General features: G+C 44.1%; 2 protein-coding genes and 1 long non-coding RNA gene across 9 annotated transcripts in view; 2 read left to right on the top strand and 1 right to left on the bottom strand.

Moving 5' to 3' along the window:
• Positions 1 to 2,256, bottom strand: part of ZNF654 (zinc finger protein 654) — a 36,011-nt gene extending 33,755 nt beyond the window's left edge. For both annotated transcript variants that reach the window (XM_055801666.1, XM_055801667.1), the window contains exon 1: positions 2,092 to 2,256. The gene's annotated coding sequence lies outside the window, so the exon portion shown is untranslated. The remainder of the gene's footprint in view (positions 1 to 2,091) is intronic.
• Positions 2,257 to 2,733: 477 nt separating this feature from the next.
• CGGBP1 (CGG triplet repeat binding protein 1) lies at positions 2,734 to 10,074 on the top strand. 6 transcript variants are annotated; one of them, XM_055801677.1, is made up of 2 exons: positions 2,734 to 2,806; positions 5,327 to 10,074. In XM_055801677.1, exon 2 carries the CDS (start codon positions 5,359 to 5,361, stop codon positions 5,860 to 5,862), a length of 504 nt encoding a protein of 167 aa, XP_055657652.1. In that variant the 5' UTR covers positions 2,734 to 2,806; positions 5,327 to 5,358; the 3' UTR covers positions 5,863 to 10,074. The 6 variants fall into 6 exon arrangements, with proteins under 6 accessions (XP_055657652.1, XP_055657651.1, XP_055657649.1 ...); XM_055801676.1 differs by having other exon boundaries at positions 2,745 to 2,810; XM_055801674.1 differs by having other exon boundaries at positions 2,773 to 2,894.
• Positions 10,075 to 13,025: 2,951 nt separating this feature from the next.
• Positions 13,026 to 21,377, top strand: LOC129784290 (uncharacterized). The gene is made up of 2 exons (XR_008746814.1): positions 13,026 to 16,015; positions 19,660 to 21,377. It is a non-coding gene; the product is annotated as an uncharacterized LOC129784290 (long non-coding RNA).

The following is a 21,377-nucleotide window of genomic DNA, read 5'->3' as shown; positions in this document are numbered from 1 at the left end:
CCTAAGCTTCATGATACTTTCTGAAGAAGAAATTTAAGTATGCTTCATCACTTATTAAAAAGGCTGAGGGCCCGGTCAGCTGTCTGTATGTACAGGTATATATAGACCAGTATAATTGCACCGCTGTCAGTCTCGTGAGGGTAAATGCGCTAATGTAGAGCATGCACAACTTCATTTGTTGTCAAACCACCACTGTCACACAGCTACTAGCTTTTCATACGAGTACACTACACCAGTTAAGAACTTGTATTTATATAATTAAATCAGTAGAAGAATCCATTACTAAAAAACATGTTTAAACAAAACATGGAAGACTATATTTTGAGTGAGCACATGACTGTGGATCACACCAGGCCAATTTTTTTTTTAAAAAAATATCCCTGGAGACAAAGTGTTAATATATTAACTCACTTTCATTGGGATTATTTAAACTATGCATTATTAAAAAGAAAACTTAAAAGAAAAGAAACAGAGCCCTTTATATACTCAGAACATTGGCTGCCCATGTGGAGAGTTCATAAACTCGAAGCAAAACAAAGTAGGGGAGAGGGCTTGGCAATCTTGCTACACAAAAGAAACTGCAGGAGAAGTCAAGGTCAAACGACTTAGTTACTCTACTAGTAATAACTGTTATACAACTATTTTATAGGAAAATTCCTTCCCTGATCTCATCCTCGTCTGTTCCTTACTAACTCCTAGCTATGAAGCTATCACCGTGCCCACAGTTCCTCTTTAACACAATGAATTCAACACACAGTAAACGTAGCTACAAAAATCTAAGATGAAGCTCTGTGTTCAGGAGAAGCAAACATCTTAGCCACATGCCAATTTTATCAAATATGATTATGATTTCTTACAACTGTAGTTTACACTATAATTCCCCAAACATTCACTTCTTTTACTGGCTTCACAATTTTTTTCACACATATTAAGTTTAGAGAAATCGCTGAACAGAAGAAAATATAAAAAGGAACGATAAACCCAAAAAGCAACCTATGGACTTACTGACAGTATGCCACCCGAGATGATTGGTATCATTTATTACAGTAGATAATATTTCAAAGAAATATTTCATTGAACAGTAAAACAGGATGAACAAAATAAGAACATGAAAACACGTTTATTTAAATGGAAGAAAACAATCGGCGTGGCGAGGGAAGCAGCCAAGAAGTCGATGAAATGAAGTAATGGCATGCAAAACACCGCTAGTCTGCCTCGGAAAACAGCAAGTAGAGTGGCTGAAATCCACCCGGCATAACTAATGGTTCATCAACACCTGCTAATGAACGCAACTTGGGAAGCAACCTGTTGGTGCTCTTTCCTCTGCAAGGCACAGATAAAAGGGGCTGCAAAGAGCACGAGAATTCCGGGCCCGCATGAAGAAACGCTGCTTTCCGAAGGGGAAAAAATAAATAAATAACCCCCAACAAACCACACCACCCTGGTGTAATTCAGCAACCGCTACGAGAGCTGATCCCGAGGCCCGCCCGCCCCCCGGCCCCCCCGCCCGGCTGCCCAGCCCAGGCAAAGCCACCCGGAATTGTTTTGCCCGCAGCACCGCCGCCCCCGGCGGCACCGCACGTGTCCCGGTCCGCCGGCCCCGGAGCGGCGGCGCCCACCAGCACCGGCGGGACCACACGCCCGCAGCGCCCCCCACTCCTCCTCGCCCGCCCCCACCCCCGCTCCAGGAGGCGCCGTCCCTCCCCTCCCCCACACAGGCCTCCCTGCCAGTCCCGGCCTCCACCCTCCCCCCAGGCCGGGCCGGCGGCACCCGGCGGCAGCCCCCCGCCGCCTAGCAGCCAGCGCCGCCGTTCCTCCGCCCCGCCCCAGAGCCGGGGAGCGGGTCCCCTCCCCCACTGACCCCGCCGAGCCCTGCCCCGGCACTGACCCCAGGACGCCGGGGAGCGGCCCGAACCCCGGCCCCGACGAGCGCTGAGGGGTAGCGGCCTCGGCCCCGCGGCGTGCCCCCTCCCCGCCGCACCGGGGGAACCCCCGAGCCACAGCGGGGGGACCCCCGAGCCCGCCGCGGCCCACCCCCACCCGCGGGGGGGAGGGGCGAGGAGCGGGCCGGGGGGGCGGGGCGGCACTCACCTGGCAGAAGCGGCGGCAGTAATACTGGCTGTTGAGGAGGGGCCGGCAGCCCGGCCGGGAGGCCCGGCGTCACCAGCGCCTCCAGCTCCTCACTGAGCCGCTCCGACTCCTGATCGCTCTCGTCTTCCGCCATGCTGCTCCGGCCGCCCTGCGCGTACCGAGCACCCCCCCCGCCCCGCCCCGCCCCGCCGGAAGGGGCAGCCCCCTCCCCGCCACCTCACGTCCGGCCACGCCCACCCCCCGCGCTCCTATTGGGCCAGCCGGCATGTCGATCAACGGACAGCGGCGAGGGAACTCGCCGGTGACCTTTGGCTCCTCCCTTTCACCCGGCCCCACCAAAGTGTTCTTCGATTGGCGCAAAAGTCTTCTCGTTACTTTGCCCCCCTCTTGCTATTGGCTACTCACCCCGTCTGTTACACCGCCTTCCACCGCCTCCCGTCGACGACTGGCCGAAGCCCCCGTCCGCTAGACGCCGCCGTCTCCCTCCCGTGCTCTGACTGGCCGGAGGGCGCCTCTATCACGGCACTTACACCCGCCCCCCATTTCTAATTGGGCAAAATAGCCGCCCATCTCCGTGCTCTTAGGCTGGGGAAAACCAATCAGGGAGGGCTTGCTCCCGCTCGGCCGCTATGTGGCGGCGGGCAAGAGGCGGGCGGCGGGCGGGCGCGGCGGTTGCTAGGCGGGTTGCTAGGTCCCGCCTACCGCGGCCGCCAGGGTGGGTAGGTCCGTCTGGCTGCGGCGCGGCGCGGGGCCCAGCGGAGGAGCGGCGGCGGGGTGCGGGGGAGGCCGCGCGGCCGGAGCGGGTAACGGCGCCCGGCGTGGGGCGGGCGGGGCGGGCGGCGCTGCCTCGGCGGGGCCCCTTCTCTGCCGCCTGCGGGGTCCCGGGGGCGGGAGGGGGCTGCGGGAGCTGGCGGCGGCGCCTCCCGGCTCTTGCCGCGGAAGCCTACCCCCGTGCCTAGCCGTGTCAGGGCGGGCCGTGCGGCGGGAGGGCCCGCACCTGCCTGCCGCCGCGGCGGGGAGCGAGGCCCGGGGTGCGGCGCCGGGGGCCGGGCCCTCAGCCCCCCGCGGGGCGAGTGAGGGGGAGAGGCGGGGCCGCCCCTCAGGGGCCCGCAGGGGTTAAATGGCGCCGGCAATCCGGTGCCTGAGCCCGCGGGGAGCCGCTGCCTAGCTTGCGGGTGCCCCGCTGGCAGGGTGCTGCCCAGCGCTTGTTTTTCGCCTACCCTGAGGCGCTGTGGGGCCCGCCGGCCGTCCCGTACACCCGTGGCGGCCCCGCGGCCGGCGGCACGCTGCAGGCACGGCGGGCGCTCCGCCCTGCCCGGCTCCCGCCGCTGGCCCGGCTGCAGCGCCGAGCGGGGGTGCCGCGGGCAGCTGTCCGGGCCCCCCGGGCTGCACCCCGCCTTCCCCGGCACTCCCGAGCCCACAAGCAGTCCAGGCACCGGTAGGCATCGAAATCCACGTCGAAACTTGAGACAAAAAAACCCACAAACCCAAACAAAACCCAGCAGAGATCCTGTGTTTCGGTGGCTGTACTGCTCAAGGAGTTCCTACGGGTTTTGTTACAGCACGAGTGCAAACGTGTTTTGACGTCTCAGAAGCCTAAGCAACAGGTTTATGTTAGGTTTAGACTTGGTTTCCGCTTGATTTCAGGAAAGCTCGCGGGGATCAATTGCATAAAACAACAAAAAGAATGGAATTGGTGCCGAAAAAAGATGTTTTCTTAGTCTGTAGTTTTATGTGGTATCAGTCAAGGCTTACAGTTCTGGAAAGTATTGGATAGTGTAAAAAACAAACTAGGAAAGGAGCTAATGGCAAGATATTCATCTCCTTTTTCTCAGAAGGTTGACATATCTTAGCATAACTTTAAGGAAACTTTGAAGACTTTAAGACAATTTTGAAGACTGAGTTACTGTTCCTTTATTTCCAGACAAAGCAAAAGGCATTCTGGACAGCAGAAACTCCCTTCGGTCCTTAGAGCTGGACAAGCTCAACTTACTGTTAATTGGGAAGTTCTGGTCTTTTAGAGGCAGCTCACACCTACAGGCATTCCGATCTCTCAGTCTGCCTTGTAAGCACAGGCAGTGCAAAATTCTTGAAAGTTGTCCATGAGTAAATGCCCAGGGAACCTATTATATTTCCTCCAGGTATTTGCCAAAATAGATTTTTAAGAAACACCTGTTGCCCCTTTTTTTGTTAAGGGAGTGGGTAGTTAATGTAATGACCATTCATTTTGCCCAGAAAACCTCAAACCTGAACAGACCTGTTTCTTGACTTCAGCTTTACCTTCAAAAGGACTTAAAATATCTTGGCTGAGATTTATACCAGCTATTCCATTTCTTAACAACAGAAAAAGACATAGGTCCTGTTTGATTTTAAGATGGCTTGACTAGGTTATTGCAAACTTTGGTCACATAGTGTCATTCAGAGTGATGTTACAAAGTGTCTGGCTCTCTTGCCCAGAGAAGCTGTCTCTTTGAAAACACAGGTTCTTACTTTGCATTGAAACATATGCAATTTTCTGTTTACATTAGGCTGTTTCAGCAGTCTCTAGTTGCAATGACAAAATGATTTGCTTTTGACTCTTGAGTTGAGACCCAATCTAATATTGGTGGTTTGAGATGGTGCAAAAGGGAGGGGTGTTTCCAAATGAGTACTGACAAAGCTCAGGTTTGGGTCATGTTTTTTGGTTTGTTGGTTTTAGGTCATCTGTCTGTCATTCCCCCCCAGCTTTTGTAAGTGACAGTAATGGCTGCCTTGCCTGATACTTGGACAGCTAGGCTTTTGCTAACAGAATTAATACACATTTTCAGGAAGTAAACAGAAAAATACTGACTCAACGTAACTAAGAAACTGTCAAGTATGTTGAAAATACCAAGAAGAAAATACCCTTAATGCTAAAGAGTAAAGGATAAAAACTGTCTCCAACAAAAAGCCAAAAGCCTTTCTATTTGACTTTCAGTGATGAACAGATTCAGTTTTTAGGGTTCTGCTGAGCTTTGTAGCTGTAGAAACTAAAAAGTGGTTTACTCTGACCCGTGAGGAACTTCAGTCTCCTAAGTTCTTTGGACTTCAAGATGAAGAGCCTTTCAATAATGGTTTCATATTTGTATTTTATATATAATTATCTTTTTGATGTCAACAAGCGCTGTATTGGATATTGACTAGACTGCAAACCAGCTGTTTGGTTGAAAACATTAGCATACTTAAACAGCAATTTTTTAATATTTTTTTTTTTAAGCTTTCAGGTGGTAAAGTTGATTGAAGGCAGCAATGGAACGATTTGGAGTGAAGTCCGCTCCGTCACGTAACCGCTCGAAGACTGCTTTGTACGTAACTCCCCAGGATCGCGTAACTGAGTTTGGCAGCGAGCTGCACGAAGACGGAGGAAAACTCTTCTGTACTTCCTGCAATGTGGTTCTGAATCACGTCCGCAAGTCTGCGATCAATGACCACCTCAAGTCTAAAACACACACAAAGCGAAAGGCAGAGTTTGAAGAACAGAACATCAGGAAGAAGCAAAGGACTCTGACTGCCTCCCTTCAGTGCAACAGTACTGCTCAGACAGAGAAAACCAGCGTCATCCAGGACTTTGTGAAAATGTGCCTGGAAGCTAATATTCCACTTGAGAAGGCTGATCATCCATCTGTGCGAGCCTTCCTCTCCCGCTACGTCAAGAACGGCAGTTCCATACCCAAGTCAGACCAACTAAGGAAAGCATACCTGCCTGACGGGTATGACAATGAGAACCAACTCATCAATACTGAAGATCGTTGAGAATAAAACTGTTTTAATCATTGTTGTGAAGTTTTACATATTGATGGTGTGGTTTATTTTTATATTCATGCATATATACAGTGTTACATACTGGTTTTACAAGCTATTTTGTATTATTGTAGAAATGACAATCTGTTTGTGAACTTAGCGGTATGCCACAGACTGTTGCTAACCCTGCTGTAGACTTCAAAGCTACATTGATGTAGAACTCATGATGAATGTAGGGAACATACCTGGCATACAGCTTATCCGTGTTCAGTCCAGCTGTGACTGACGCTGAGGAAAAGGCACTTGGATGGAGGACCTCCCTTACCTAGACTGGATGTCTGCATACACGAGGAAGATGATGCAATAGGGATTGTTAATCATGTCAGCTGATTGCTTTGTCCAGTATCCTGTCTGTGAGTCACCAAGAAGAAGTGCTGCACATTTGAAATACAAGAAGCTGTAGAATGGTTCGTTAAAACATAAGCGCTTTGTTGGGGGAGGATTGTTGCAAATTCCTATTCAAGTTCGGTTTACATTCTAAAACGGGAATCGTTTTTTCTTCTACAGTACTCTTGTCCTATTTGGTGCAACTGTGGATGTATTCATTATGTAGCTTAAATAGCTGGTCTCTTCTATTGACCTCTGAACTCCGCTATTCTCACAACACTAGGAGTTCTGCAGATTTACCATGCCTGCTTTTTTAAAATCGCTGTTTTCGTTGTCTCAGTTTGACATGTCCCCTTCAGTTTCGGAGACAATCTTTTGAAAGCTGAGTAGACAAACCAGTAAGCAAGCGTGGTTTGCTGTGCAGCTGTTGGCAAGTGAAACTTATATTGGACCAAGATCTTAGTAGAGAGGATTAATGCTTTTTTTCTTACTAGCAGGGCAAAGAATGCTAAATCTAAATTGGGGGTGGGGGAGGCACTAAATTGTGGAGCTGGGAAAGCTTTTTCACAGTGCGCAGGAGAAGAGTCTCCTCCACCTTTCCCTGAAGGTCCTCTACATCTCTGGCTTTGTCCTCAGCCTCTGAGTCAGGGGAGGTCAGGTGACTGAAATAGTTTTCAAAATAGTTGCTGCAAAGGCTGTTCAGCACCTGTAAGCGCAAATAGGAAATGATGTATACTTTGAAGCTATACTGGAGTTACAGACCTGGACTGAATTTCTTACTCTGTGCCAGGGCCACATCTATTGGACTGGCAAAAAGTAAAATGGAGACACTGAAGAATTTCAGTGATGTGTTACCCTCTCCAAAATCTAGAAAACTATTACTGAGCTATTCCAAATTATTATGCCAAATAGTACCCTCGATGTTAAGTGCTCTACGAAGTTTTTGAATGGCATGAGGGAGCATTGTGCGAAGTGCTGGAATATGACCAACTTCTGCCTGCTCTAGATCTGCTCTAGTTTTCCTTGAGGTGCTTTGGGTTCAGGAAGGTGCCAAGCATCTTCTAGCGACACAGAAATCCTCCACTCAGTGGACACAGTGGTGTAAGCATGCTTTAACTCCGTCAGGCGGAGCCAATTCTGTTCAGCTTCCTTTCCCCAGTAGATTTTCACAGTATCTGTTTCTCAATATTTCTTTTATTCCAAATACTTACAGCAATACTAAGTAATTGCTAAAACCAGACAAAATAACCTTCTTGTTTTGTTTCTGTAGCTATTTCCCTAGCTATTTCTAGAGCAGTCTCTTTTGCTGGATTGAGAGAGACTTGCATACTTAATAACGACTGGTTTTTGTGCAATTAGCTTCTATGGAAATGCACTTGTGTTACATTTATAACCATGTCTTGTAGCCTTCTGCCGCGAGACCTGCTTGAGTAAATGCACAGAACTAAAAAGCAGAAGGTTGTGTACCCATGTTTACCAGTACGTGGGTACTCGGGACACTGCTGCACCTTTGGGCCCTGTTGAAGCTAGCGGGACTCCATGCAGTCATAGCAATCCTGCCAATGATACTGGTTGCTGGTTTAGAACTTCAGACACAAATAACGGTAGTATTTTTTTTTCTCTAATTCTAGATATCAAAACATGCCTTCCAAAATATTGCTTGCTATTGCAGATGCTTGGTTTACCTCAGAAGATGATGAACTGCCTTGGGCTAGAACAGTTTTACAAACATTCTTAAGCCAAGTGAAAGGTACACTGCCAACAGCCTTTTTCTGTCCTGACAATAACTGAAAATGTTCTTTTACAGCTGCTGTTTCTTTACAGTGAAACAGCATCCTTGCTTCAATTTTTTATTATTATTTTTTTACCTTGGAAATGCTATCTTAGTGTTGAAGCAAATAGGAAATAATGAAGTATTGAGAAAACAGGCTTCCATTAAACAAAATCACCTAGAGAAGATGGTATGACTGGAAGGTGTGAATTTGGGCTAGTTAGCTCGGTTGTTGATGTGGGATTTTGCAGGCTGCACCCCATAACCATTTTATATAGGATTCAGTGCTGTGTGGTTTTCCTTTGACTGACAAACTGACAGACATTTGGAAAAGCTTAATGGTAACATTAAATAGCTCTTGCACAACTGAAAAAAAAAATCACATTACTTTCACTTATATGGTTTTACATAAAAATGCAAGTTAGCAACATCAGCAGCTTTTATAAAAAAGAAAATCAGTTGTTTTCAATAAGGCAAAGCAGTATTAGGACGCTTAATTTCTAAAAAGCTTACTGTATGTATAAAGCAGTCAGTGTACAGAGCCTCAATTTACAGAATTAATACAATTCTGTAAGTATATTCAGTAATTATTCTAGTACCAATTTAGTTTTTATGCACAATTACTGCAGAGGGTGTAAGCCTGGTGAGGAACCTTATCAGTGTAGCCATACACTGCCAACTCGTAACGATTTGGAAGCAAAAATTGGTCATCAGGATTTTGAATGGAACTGACTTAATTCCAATGCACAGCAGCTTGTAGGACACTGGTGTCTTAATAATAGGACAATTTTGTTTAAAAAAAAAAAGAAAGCACCATGATGCTTTTCAAGCTTTTTGAAAATCAAGATACTTACCCATTGCAACAAATATTCATCATGGAGTAAACCAATGAAAAGTAAAGCACTTGCAGGACATCTAGAAAGAATAATGAGTAAGTGAGTTTGTATTCATGGACGTAACCCAAATCGTCAACAGGACAGTAACACATTATTATTATTATTACACAGTAAAAATGGTTCCACTCAGTCTTGGAACAGAGTCCTGCAAACACGCAAATTCAAAGCATGATTTTGCCAGCGTGGCTATAGTTGGATGAAGCATAACCTTTGTTCAGTTGCTGTTGACCTTAGGGAAGATTTACAACAGAAGTTTTCTGGTATATAAAAGCCTAAGTAATAACTAATTCCTAGAACAGAGGCTGTGATTAAGTTGTTTAACAGTCTCCATGGTGTTTTCCTTTGTCCTGCAAGAACACTGCATTATTTTTTCGGTGTATTTCCTGTAAAAAGTACTCTCACAAGGGAGGATGGTAGCAATGTCTTCTGCTTTTCATTTTACATACGTATCTAGGGACAAGCTATAAGGGATGCTTTCTGCCAGGTGGTTTTCTTAATATATTTGAAGCTCTAAATGTAATATAAAAAAAAAAAAAAATAAATAAATATTTTCTTCTCTGATCATGTACTTATATTAGTTTAGCCAACTCACAGCTAAAATTACTCCGAAATGCTTTTGTTGGAACAACACTTACAAAGAGTAAAATACAAACAGGAACATTCTCTGTTTTGTTACTACTTACTTGTATGCACGTTAGTTTCAGCTTGCATGTTCTTGAAAAAAAACATGAACAAGTTCTAGTATTTTAAAGCACTTTGAAGCCTGTAATTTGACAGGTCCCTAGAGGAGATGAAACATTTGACAAAAGGAAAGGAAAAGCTGTTTTTCAATTGAGAGAGAAGCTTGGTTCTGCAAAGTATGGGATATTCTCATGATAGAAGGACTATTTTTAGCCAGAGCCCCTTTTAGCAATTCTGTTGAACTGAACAGTGAAATGCTTCCTGCTAGGTTTTGCAGCATAATGAGCTGGTTTTCAGGAAAAAAATAAAAAAAAAAAAGCTGGAAGTTTGGCAAGGATAATCTCTATTTATATTTACATATAAACAGAGGCAAGACTCACTGTTGTTGTGTTCACATTGTACTCACTGCTAACTCTTTGTGTAATTTGAGTGCTTGTTGTCTTTGTACAATTTTAAGGTTGTGTCTAACTTTCAAAATAAATTTTTTTTTAACAAAGCTTCTCACTGTAATAATGCTATTAGAGTTTAGTCTCTTTTGGGCTAGTGAAGATGCTTTATTTTTGGACTGGTGGTAGGGATGTTTTGCTGATGGTAAGTGACCACAGAAATGGTTCTTTTTAAAGAAGTGGAGAACTTATGATTAGATACTGGAGTGAGACTGAAAATACCTGGGTCCTGCAGTGCCACAAAACTTCCTGTTAGAACAGTAAGAACAGACTAGCTGATTTAAGTTTTTATATGAAAATATTATTGGGAGAGAAATACTTTACTTTGTAAAGTTTTCACTTGGTAATGGAAAAATGGTTCTTTTTTAAAAAAAAATAAATGAATTCCTTTTTCATAGACTTTATGGATGATCTCTTATTTTGCCAAGAAAGCGGATAAAGAACATTAACATATAATGGTAATGTAAGATAGCAGAAATGGATAGTGACAGGAAAAATTAAAGTATCTACATGCTGCTGTTGTAGTTTAAGGTAGTATCAAGCTATATGTTGAAGCAGTTTGTTGGTGTGTCTGTACAATCACACTGAAGTCTGTTTCTGGACTGGTTATACAGAACTCCTGCTTCCTGTCAGGTGCGTGACTTTCTTCACGGTGACAGAAATTCCCTGGTTATGCCTTCTGTTGCAAGTGAACACCAAGTGAAATAATTGTTACGCATTTTGATATTGCGGTAAGGGATGTGTAGGTATAGGATCGTGCCAGCTCCCTAACGCTTTCAGGAAGGGCTTCTGCAATGTGGAAGAATCGGGTCTTTCCAAACTATCTGCAGAAAGATCACAGTTTCCTCTCTGTCTCCCTTAGGGACTTCATGAAAATTGAGCAAATACTATCAGCCCGTCAAAATTATCAAGTGTAGGTTGATTGTTGACACATTTCTTTTCCTGAATTCTTATCTGACGTGACATCTCACGATGGATCACAGATAAACTTGTGCAACCGCTTGACTCAAATTTATTAATCATTATTACTTTTAGATCACAGCACATTAAGATCAAGTTGCTTTGTCGAATGGAAAACCAGAATAGAAATAGACATACCCTTTTGTAAAGTTTTCTTGTGTGGGCTATTCTTCTCTGAAACAGCTTATGTGTACTGGTAAAATCAGCACACCAGTAAGGATTTGTGTGGAAGGTGATGCAGGATCGGGTGAAGTACATATTTAAAGTGTAGCATTTAGGCCATGCTAAGTTCTTAATGATGACATTTTACTTTCCTGACGGAATCACACCATTTAACCCCTACTCAAGACGCAGTAGGATGAAGTGTACATAACTGCTTTTAGGCCACATCTATACTGATAATGAAGTCTGACATTTGCATTTACATAGGCTGGACAGCAGAGGCTGGAGGATAGACAATCTGTGGCAGTTCTGCTTAGGGCAGGGGAGGGAAATCCCACCCTCACACCACTTTCTTTACAAGGAGTTTTGTATTTGTGGGTCTTCTGGTGGCAGAGGCCACCTCTTTTCATATTGAAAAGCAGGTAGCAAGGTGCAGGCTCTGAGACAGGCTGCGGAGAGCTACCGCAGCTGGCCCTCAGGCTTGACAGAGCGTCAAGGCCCTCAGGCCCCAAGACCAGCGTCACCCCTGAAGCTAAGTGTTACCTATTTAGTATGCTTAATACAGTTCCATCCTATAAAATAAAAAAAGAAGTCTAAATCAGAAATGATAACCAATTGTTGAATAGCTGTTTTGGTCCAAGTTTAGCTTCTAAGTGCCCTAACTCCACGCTCACTTTCGGTTTCAGAAGCCAGAAACATTTGAAGATCCAGTCTGACTAAACCCCATCTATTTTGCTGTAAGATTTCCGCCAGACCTGGAGGAGGATGCGAGGAACGCTACTGGTTTCAGTTGGTACACAAAGCCCGCGTTCAGCTGAGGCAACCAACCACAAGCAGTGTAGATTTATTCGTGTTTTAGATGTATCTAAGCACTTAGCACTCTCTGTGTGTCGTCTTCTGCCTAGTAGTGCACAGGAAGGGGAGGGAAAGGCAGGGGATTACTTAAACGCAGTGCAATGACCGGTACGCTCATGCTATACATACCCCATGAGCACCCTAAAGTAATCTGCACATTCATTAGGACATTTCTACTGCCTTTCAGTGGGTACTTCTATCTTTTCCTCCTGTCTGATCCTTCTGTTCAATAAGAACTACTGTGTCCCTGAGGAAAATAAGGAAATCTTGCATTTTCTCCTAACCTACAGAGTAGCTTACAGCAATGTAGTGGAGAGAGGGTATAATTCAGCAGTTCAGGTCAAAGCTGGGAGAAACATAATTAGGAGCTTTAGAGGTTCTTAGGGGTTTTTTGTATATTGGTTTGCCTGAAGTGTGTGGAGTTTTGGGTTTTGGTTTGGTTTTTTTTTTTTTTTTTTTTTTTTAATCTGTCCTTCAGTGCACAGAATAGCTCCCAAATTCAGTATTAGATTTCACTGCAGGAAATGAGACCTCCTTACCTTAATTCTTTTGTAATTAGCTTTAAATTGCTTCCTCCCTCCCCTTATTTCTAAAGCCTGTCGTTACCATAAGGGGAATCAAATTAACTAAAATACCCATGCTTACACTTAATGTTTTATATACAGCAAACCCCTGGCTGAACAGATTCCTTACCAACTCTGCACTGAGTGAACCGACACTTCTTGCACGAGCATCCAGGTCGGTGCTCAGTCTGTGCTTCAGCACCTGCTTCAAGATGTGTTCTTTGATTTAACAAAGCTTAGCTCATCTCGCTACACTGAAATCGCCCAGGAAAAAAAAAGCAGGGAGATGCAGAGAATCTCATATCCTGAAAAAGGAAAGGGCTTGCATAGAAACGAAGTAGCTGATCTCTGCTTTAGCAGGGAGTCACTGTAGTCAGGCGTGAGAACGGGCTGCGGGGGTCACCCCCCCCCATGCTCCCACAAGCTGCTGGTGGGAGCAACAGGCAAGGAGCACGTTGGGAGACTAAACCGCTGTTGTTCCTTTCAGATATTAAATCTTGTAGTGTTACGAAGGCAATTTTCAGCAGTCTTACTGGAGCCTGCTAGCTAAACCCCGTGTCTCCCTGTGGTCAGAGCCCACTGCCTAACCACCTCCAAACAGGGAAAATGCAAGCCCAAAACACAACCTTCGTCTTGTCAGAAGGAAAACTGAGGTGGAACAGAAGGAACATTGCATAGATTCGTTATTTTGGGTTTTTTTTCCCCTGCTTGCACTCAGTAAAGAAGCAGCAGATGTGACAAAGCTGACTGCATCAGGTGAAGAAAGCTTCTATTAACTGCAATCTTCAGGTCCAAATTTTACTCCATATTTTTAGAGCCTCTTCCCAAAAATAGTATCCCACACCCACAGAACTGTGACAATTGTCGTGTTTGAATTGCATTTAATTCTTTTAGTTCTTTAAGTGCTGGGTGTCTATTAGGGTTCAGCTGAGGTCTGATTTACCTCTAGCAAAGAAGTTGCTGAGTTTCTGCAGGTGGTGGCAATCAGAGCCATCTAGTGACATCTTTTCCTGCCATCTTCAAATGATACCTAGTCTTGAATGAAAAGCATACGTTCCTCCCTCTCCTAGTTACACAGTTTTAGATTGGGACTCTCGTTCCTTCCTTTTAAATAGTGATTTAATTAGTATCTACTATCCTTTGAAATATGCTTTCAAAGGAAAACTAGAATATTGTCTCAAATTCAGGGACCAATTATCTCAAAAAATCAGGTTGCAAGTTGCCACTTGGAGATCTAAGAGATATCATAACTTAGTAATATCACAAAAAGAGGAAAGCTCCCAGGAATGTCTCAAGGAGGTAATACAGTCTTAACAAGAAAATATGAAAAACTCAGATTCTTTGCCATCTTCAGGCATGTTCTCAAAAAGAAACCCACCCAAAAGCACCCCCACAACAACCCTACTCCTAAGCAGAAAGGAGATGAAGGAATGAAGTGTTAGCAGCGATAGTAGAAGTCACATTTGCCAAAGTCTATTTAAGAAAGGGGCTCCAAAATACAGATGGGTGTCCAAGATATTTCCTACTAAAAATACAAAGTGAAGAATCCTCGCAAGCCTCATACAGTATATGGACAGCGAATACACGCTCCGTCCTGCTGCTGTGACCCACCTTGCCTCTCTCAAAAGGTCAATGTATGACAGTACCTGTCTTAGAGTTCCAAACACTTCCACAAAGCTTCCAACGAGGAATTACCCGCCTAGGAAGCCGATCTCGAACCACCATAGAGAACAGACAAAACCTTGTCTTACTAAAAAGCTTCAGTGAGTAGCAACGGACTCAGCACAAACCAGTTCTTGTAATAAGAATACAGAGATTATTAATAATAACCAACTGCTCTTGAATTCCTGGCATGAGCTTTGGGTGACACAACAACAAGACAAGCAGAAAGTACACTGCCGGGAAACGCATCCCTGAAAGATCAATTTTATTATCTAAGCTAGCTTTGCATTCAGCCACTAGATGTCTTCATTCTACAGAAATACAACCTGCGGTACTAGTACTTTGTCCCAAGTGGAAGGTGCTGTGTGTGCAGTTATACTCAAGGAGTTGCCTTTCAGAAATATTTCCCTTTTAGGCTGGATTGTAATTTTTGTAAGGCTTTCAGTTTCTCCCAGATATCAGTATGATTCCCCTGACCATCACACACTTAGCCAGATGCTTCCAACCATGAAATTTTGGAAAGCTGTTCAATTATTTTCTTCAAAACGGTACTTTGGAAAAATCCTGATAATTTAGATTTTGGTTAGAGCTTAATATGCATATATTTTGTATAGAAAGCTTGAAATATTTAGAATAAATAGTTCAGCTGGAAGGCATCTACAACAGCCACGTAGTCCAACTGCCCCGACCACAAGTTATCAGGGGCATTGTCCACGTGGCTCTTAAACACTGGCCGGCTTGGGGCATCGACCGCGAGGAAACCTGTTCCAGGGCTTGGCTACCCTGTTGGCAAAGAAATGTTTCCTAATGTCAAGTCCAAACCTCCCCCATTTTAACTTAGCATTACAAAACTGCATTCATTTCTTTTCTGGACTCTTATTTGTGGTTGCTGGATTTGAATTATAAGAAGAAGAGATAACTGTCATGTACAAAGGTTCTGTTCAACCTTAGTTCTGACTTTATGAAGAAACTCTATTGGTAGAATTTTTGGGAAAGGTTCTGCTAAATGGTTCAGCGTTTTAGAAATATTTAGGGGGGAAAATTATGCTGAGGACATGCTGAAAAAAACCCCACAAAATCCAGACCCAAATTACTTGGCCTTATGTTATAAGGACTAAGTAGTAGAAGAAATCATCTTTTATAGTGCAGATTATTTTAAATTATTCTAAGGCAAATTAAGACCATTCAGACACATTGTTTCTGACATCTACCAGCTTGAGAATAGTGAATTTGTTCAGCTTCTTAATTTGTTAATGTTTAAAGTAATACACAAGGACCAAACAACTTTAAAATACTGTCGTGCATCCCGTCTCTGCTATATCGCTGCTTGGAAAATCAAAACTTTAAATGCAGAAGCAACTTAAAAATAAATACATAAATAAATAAAATCTGCAGTTCTGTTTGCTACACTGTAAGGGGAGCCAGAGAAAGGTGAAAGGTGTTCTGCCTTGAATTGCAGAGGGGTTCTGAGATGATGTGAAATGACGGTTCACGTTTCAACCACACTGAAAGAGAGAGCTGTGTAACCCATCGGATTTTTGCAGATGCTTCCCTGCCCCTTTCAGCACTGTCTCTCTGAAGAACTCAAAAAAACCGGAATCAGATCAGACGTACACCCCAGGTAAACCTGACAGGCTGCAAGAGGCCATCCGAACTGCACTTCTCAAACCTCTTCTCTCTACCATGCCCACAGAACGAAGGCTCCTGCCGGCATGTTGATAAAAGGGCTATTGCCGTACCTCCTTCTAGTAACGCTGGCTCGGAGCAACTGTCAACTTTGCGGTAAGATACGGTCTTATAATTCAACCTGTCTGTAGTTATGAAACATTGCGGGGGGCAGAATGGAAACCAAAGCACTGCTCAGTGTACCTTGGAGATAATGTGTCTTATTTTATTACCATATCAGATACTTCTGTTTGATTGAAGAGGATGACAGTGATAAGAACTGGCAAATACTCAGTAACTGTCTAGACCAGAACTCTGTCACTTGGGGACCAAATCCATCTTGCTTTGTAGCCAAAGATTCTGCCTTCAAGGGATTTGGTAGCATTCAAGCCTTTGCTTGAAATCTGGGAATCCCACTAGCTCTGAGCTAGGTACTGTTTGCAGTCAAATTATCCTTAGCACATAAGTGTACCTTCAATTATTTAGCTTAACCTCGCCTAGTTTTTATCACCCTTTCAACTCTGAATCTCAACAGTTTTTAAACAGAGAGGTGCTCCCGATTTAGACTGATGTGATGACTACACTGTGCCCAGTATACCCCTGATATTTTTACTTCGTTTTGCTTAATGAGATTATTTTGTTTCAGGTTCTTCCCTGCTAATATCATACAGGAGACTGTGTTGGCATTGGAAGGCAGGCAGGCAGACAGAAAGGAGAACAGCTGCTGCAGTGCATGTACTCAGCTGCTGTTGATACATTTCAGATATGTCAACTGATAAACTGATCAGAGTAACACTTGTTATAAGGCACTGCTAAAATTACACAAACGATTTGGCTATATGAAGCCCAGTTGACATGTGTGACTAGCTCTGCACATCTATAGCGTCTTTTGACACTCCTTGTTTTTACGCATAAAACCCATTATTAATACTAATCAGAAAGGTTAAGCAAGCATTCAGAGCATCTGCCTGGGAAGGGAAACTCAAGTGTTTAGTTTAAAAGACATGAATTGTCATGTCAAATGCAGCTGTTTCCTAGTGAGGGTGTGATCTGAGCTCACGGAGGCTACTGAAGTGCTTTACACTTGATTTTCAAACGGATAAACTAACACGCTTCTGAAGGGGGTGTATTAGACCTGACAACCTCCTTCGTACCCTAACCAGAGGCTTCTTCTTTTCTGCTAAAAGCGAATGATGATTTCTGTTCGCTTCAAGCCTGCCTGTGCTCAGTCCCTCACACAATCACCCCTCTGCGTCCTTCAGCGTAGTTCATTAATACATGGACGAACTTCATTTATAATTCAAAGATTAGAAGGCTCAATTTTTAGCTATTATTTTCCTACTAATGGGTTGAGTTAGGTAAAGGGAAAGGTATCTCCATTAAACCTCCCTTGTTTGCTTAAGATGACTATGCTTTCTAGAACATAAGAATGAGAAATATTTTTTTTTTTTTGGTAGAGGAAAGTATTCCCATGGGTCTTTCCTTATTGCACAAGTTATGGGATACACACTTTCTGTTGAAGCCCTTACCCTGGTAGATTTTCCTTACCTGCGTGAGCTAATTCCTGGCACAGCGGAGCCTGGCTGGCTGCAGCCGGTGCAGGAACACACTCCAGCGATCTGAAAGAAAATGGGATTTTAGTCAGCCTGACCCTTGCTGAGGGGCGCAAGTTTGATGCTCCCAGGTGTTGAAGCTCCTGCGTGGTACAGGTCCTTGTACCTCCTTGCAAGCTGCACATTCAGGTATCCATCATGACGCCCCATGTGTGTGACACTGAACACTGAAGACCCTGCACAGGACCTTGTAACTGGTTCTGGTCTCAGCTCAGAACGGTGTTTAACTAAATCTAACTCGGAAAGCACTTGCACGTACAGAATATGCTTGGCTGACGGCGTCTCTACCATTGACTTCTCATAAGCCACAGGAGGCAGCAGACAGAAAAAAAGATGCACTGGCACAGAGAAGCACGCCCAGCCACGTTGGTGCTCATTCATTAAGTTTATTTCATGTTTGTCTTTCTAGCGACAACCAATGAATACGAAAGGTTCTCTCTCATTATCAGGTGTACTGAATTTTTTTCTCCTTCTTAAAAAAAAAATCCCTCCTACTCTAGGATATTACAGTTTACATTGTTACTTAATCCCAAATCTTCACTGACACCTATTCCTGCCAAATGGCCTTTGCAAGAAATCTGCGAAAGATATTTTTAAAGTTTGCCTGAAATATATTATTCTTTACAAAAAAAGGTCCCAAATATTTTGGGGTTTAAAAGGATTTTCTCCACTGGTTTTGATCCACTTAAATTTTCTTGCAAGTGAGGTGTGATTCGAGAGAGAGAGGAAAGGTTAATTAGGAATTTCAGGGCATGTTCATTGTGAATTCCTATACTTAATTAGTAGAAGAAAAAAAGGCTGGATTATAGGAAAAGGCTTTCTCTAGCCCAGTTTTGTAGTTCTTGAAGTTGAACAAAATAGTTCAAACTAAGAATTTCTCAAAGCCTAAGAAAAAAGTTGAACTTTGATTCCCTCATCTTTCTGATGCTATTGTTCTAGAAGGTCCCCAGCCTGATGACTAACAACATTTACCAAGGACCAGGTTCCTTCCTAGTAAAAATTCGAAAACCTAAAGCCCAAATCATTCAAGGCATGGAAATGGACAAAAGCAATTCTGATCATTTTTTCATGCATCAAGAATTGTCTCGTAACAATTAAAAAATTAATTAAAGGCAGCCTCAAGTCAGGTTGCTTTGAGCCTCGAGAAGGAAGGCTCTGTCACAGGCTCTGAGGGCAGTGTGCACATTCCCATACCCCCGAAAGGCAAGCACCACTCATCTAGCAACTAGCTAGAGAGTAAAAAAAAAAAGTTGCTGTATTTGACCGACAAATAAACAAATAAATCATAGAATAAAATAGTGTGTTTACCTAGCACCCACAGGCTCCTCTCAAGGGATCCACAAATGGCAACTAAGAAAATTAAATCCCTTTTTCCATAAGTTAGGTTTCTTCTACCAAGTCTATAGCTACGCTGGAGAAAGAAAAAAAAGGAAACCAAAAAAAAAAAGGGAGAAAAACAGACAAAAAAAAAGGGGAGGAGAACAGACAAAAAAATGGGGGGTGGGGGGAGAAAAACAGACCAAAAAAAAAATATGGAGGAGAGCAGCCAAAAAAAGAGGGGGGCGGGGGGAAAAAAAACTGTCCAAAAAAAAGGGAGAAAACCAGACACACACACAAAAAGGGAGAAAACCAGACACACACAAAAAGAGAGAAAAACAGACCAAAACAAAAAAAAAAGGTAGGGGGGTAAGAGAAACAGACCAAAAAAAAAAAAAAAAGGGGAGGAGAACAGACAAAATAAAAGGGGGGAGAGAAAAACAGACAAATAAAAAGGCAGAAAAACAGTGGAAAAAAAAGAGAAAAATAGAAAAAAAGAGAAAAAAGAGAAAAAATAAAAAAAGGAAAAAAATTAAAAAAAAGAAAAAAAGAAAAAACCACTATAAACCAGAGGACATGGAAGACACGGTTTTAAGGGCCAAGAGGAGAGGATGGGTGCCCCGGGGCTCGCTGGCCGCGGGCATCCTGCACCCGCACGGCAGCAGCGGGACCAGCAGTGGGATGGGGGTGGATTGCCAGCAGCCAGGTGCGGGTGCGGCGCAAGGGGGGCCGTGGCTCAGCGGTGACGGGTGGGCAGCGGCGCTCGTGGGCTGGGAAGCGAGCGTGGCCCCAGTTTTCCCACATCCCAGAACTCAGTAGCATATTCCATAGGTGACCTTTCGGAGAAAGCAAGGCTGTTGGAGGCAGGTCTGCTTGACGGCAGGGAGTTTGGCTTTGGAAACAGAATTTAACCTGATTATCCTGGAATTAATAAGACAAGTGAATGATATAAAAATATACGTGCATGATCACCACCACAGAGGCATGTGTGAAGATGAAGGAGCAAACCCGTGGCACGTGTTGCCATAGGCACTCAAGTTAAAAAGGGAGCAGCCCTATCCGAGCTCCCCCGATGACAGATGTGCTAGCACGGTTCGTTTGGGCTCTTAAAAATATACGATATGAGCAAAATTATACAAGCAATATCAATGCCACCGGAGGTGGTGTTTGCTTTTTTAGAAAACAAGCTATAACCAAGTAAACCGTCTGTTAGCTGTGGAATAGCTCCTCGTGACTTCGCTAGCAGCAGCGCAGGGAGCTGTATGGAGGGAAGTTTCTGGCCGTGGTATCAGTGCAAGCATGTAACGCTTGAGCTGCTTATACCTTCCCTTACAGAGCAAGGGCTGCACAGAAGCTACTCTATATCCAGACCTCAGTAAGGCTTCTGCTTGGGAAATTTCTGTATTCCCACCCAGGACGTGGCTACAGGGTAGTTCAGAACTTTCCGTGCCCCCCCGGCTCACGCCTGTCTCCTCTCCCTGGGAGGTTCTGGAGGTTATGCTGAGGGGTGCGAGACAAGCATTTCTTCAGAGCAATATTTAACAGCAACGAGGCAGTTGCCTTTGCAACTCCCAGTGCAACTGATGTGCCCCGGATTCCATGGGGATCAGCAGCCCTGTCCCAAGTGAACGCTGTGGGGTGTTATAAAAATTGCCCAGTGCTGATCAGGTGATTCTTCCAAAAGTGACGGTGGGCAGCGGTGCATACGTGGTTGTAAAAGCACCAGATGATTAAAAACGAAGGAAAACACGACATCCCTGCGCTGGAAAAAGCTAACAATGAGAGAGGTACAGCAGTTCCTGCGCCTCTCCCTGGTTAATAATGATGCTGAATGAGTAAGTGTCACTGAAATCTGTTTTAAAACATTGAGGGAAATTGGACTTTTTGAACCTAGAAAAGTTTTGGGTTTGGTATTGTTGGTTGGGTTGGGGTTTGGGTTTTTGGTTTTTTTTTGTTGTTGTTTTTTTTTTTTCAAAAAGAGAATTTTGAAAAAGATAAAACTATATGATAAAATAATGAGATGAAGGAGATCAGAAGATATCTATCCCTCAGAGACCTGCACATCCTTCTGGAAATACCTGTTACATAGGATTTTATCAGAAAGAAGGCTGCTGTCAGGGCACAACCTGAGCTTTATAGATACTTCCTGAAGCATTATCATCCATGGCAATCGTTACTCAAATAATTGAAACCTCTACTTTCTAATCTGAGCTTTTAGCTTCCACTTTCAGACTACTGATAATCATCTGTTGCTAGTGCGGTATGACCAAAGTAGATCTGACCTACTTGCCTTAAAACAAATCATGCTCTCTTTTAACCAGAGATGGAAGAGTCAAAGTGAAAGATAAGTGATCCTGCTTCACAACTGAAGTTTGTTGTGCAGAACGATCCTACTCAGGGGGAGCAGAAAAGGGAGTAGATGGCTGGGCAGGGCATGCTGACCCAACACCTGAGTGCTACCTGGTCAACATGGCCAGGATCTACTGTTAGAGCTATTTCAATATATTTGCCACATCATATACATTGCAATAAATGTGTGTATATATATA

Source organism: Falco peregrinus, chromosome 4 (genome assembly GCF_023634155.1).
Source record: "Falco peregrinus isolate bFalPer1 chromosome 4, bFalPer1.pri, whole genome shotgun sequence".
Taxonomy (NCBI): domain Eukaryota; kingdom Metazoa; phylum Chordata; class Aves; order Falconiformes; family Falconidae; genus Falco; species Falco peregrinus.
This window is presented reverse-complemented; position numbering and strand designations above follow the sequence as displayed.

Coding starts and splice junctions, on each gene's coding strand:
- CGGBP1 (XM_055801677.1), top strand. CDS start 5,359: ATGGAACGATTTGGAGTGAAGTCCGCTCCGTCACGTAACCGCTCGAAG.